At 18.8% G+C, this 1188-nt stretch overlaps 1 protein-coding gene across 1 annotated transcript in view; it reads left to right on the top strand.

The window, feature by feature from the left end:
• The first annotated feature begins 832 nt into the window (after nt 1-832).
• The window catches only part of LOC105624200 (GMP synthase [glutamine-hydrolyzing]), a 3521-nt gene continuing 3165 nt past the window's right edge, over nt 833-1188 (top strand). Inside the window, exon 1 of the mRNA XM_012205560.1 lies at nt 833-1047. Within this exon, the coding sequence (XP_012060950.1) occupies nt 833-1047 (215 nt within the window). The remainder of the gene's footprint in view (nt 1048-1188) is intronic.

Genomic DNA, 1188 nt, shown 5'->3' on the forward strand with positions numbered 1-1188 from the left:
TATATATATATATATATATATATATATATATATATATATAAAAAACGTATTATATGTAAAATATATATATGCGTATATATAATATTATATTATTATTACAAAAAAATTGTGTTTTAAAGAATAAAATTAATTTCTGGTGATTTAAAAGAGATTTGTTTTCTAGTATAAACATATTGAAAAATAATTATGAAATTATGTTTCATATAAAAAGATTATTAGTATTTAATTTTTGCATATTTTATAAATTTTTTATTGTAATTATAATATCGATTATGTTTAATAGCATTTAAAGAAAATATATAATATAGTAATTAAAGTATATGAAAAATTACTTTGCTTATATCTAAAATATATGTTGGAGTATATATTGATTTAATTATCTCATTTAATTTTTTTATTGTTTATTCTTTCGTCATTAATATACTTGCACTTTATTATCAATGTCTCTGATATTAAATGAAAACAATATTGAGCAAGTTCAATTATATAATCATAAAGACTGCAACAATTAAGGAGTACAGAAAATTGAATTATTACAATTTATTAGTAAAATAATTATATATCCAAGTATATCACATTATTAATTATTATTAAATAGAAAATATAAAATTGAGCATTATTATTTATATATAAATAAATGGAAAGAAAACTGTACTTGTTTAAAATTGAATGATGTATATATTTATCTTACTTTCTTGTACTATAATAAAATGTTAAATCATAATTTTATTATAATTTATAATTGTTTTTTATTCAATGCTGTTATTCTTTTCAAATTATTATAGATTAGTAACATAGCAACAATACTAACATTAATAAACGTAATATTGAAATGGAAAAAAGTGCTGATGGATTGCTGTTTCGCGTTGAGAGAAATAATGGTGCCGATGAAGTAGCTATGGACATTGTTGATGAAAGAGTAGCTATTTTAGATGCAGGTGCACAATATGGGAAAGTAATAGATCGAAAGATTCGTGAATTAAATGTTCATAGCGAAATTCTGGCACTTGATACACCTGCATTTACTCTTCAGGAAAAAGGATATAAGTAAGATATACATGTTTAATATTATTATCTAATTATCATAACTGCATATACAAATAAGATTAATTTGAATTAAATTATAATTGTAATTTATATATATATATATATATATATATATATATATATGTGTATATATATATATAT

This window comes from Atta cephalotes (assembly GCF_000143395.1).
Source record: "Atta cephalotes unplaced genomic scaffold scaffold00074, whole genome shotgun sequence".
Taxonomy (NCBI): domain Eukaryota; kingdom Metazoa; phylum Arthropoda; class Insecta; order Hymenoptera; family Formicidae; genus Atta; species Atta cephalotes.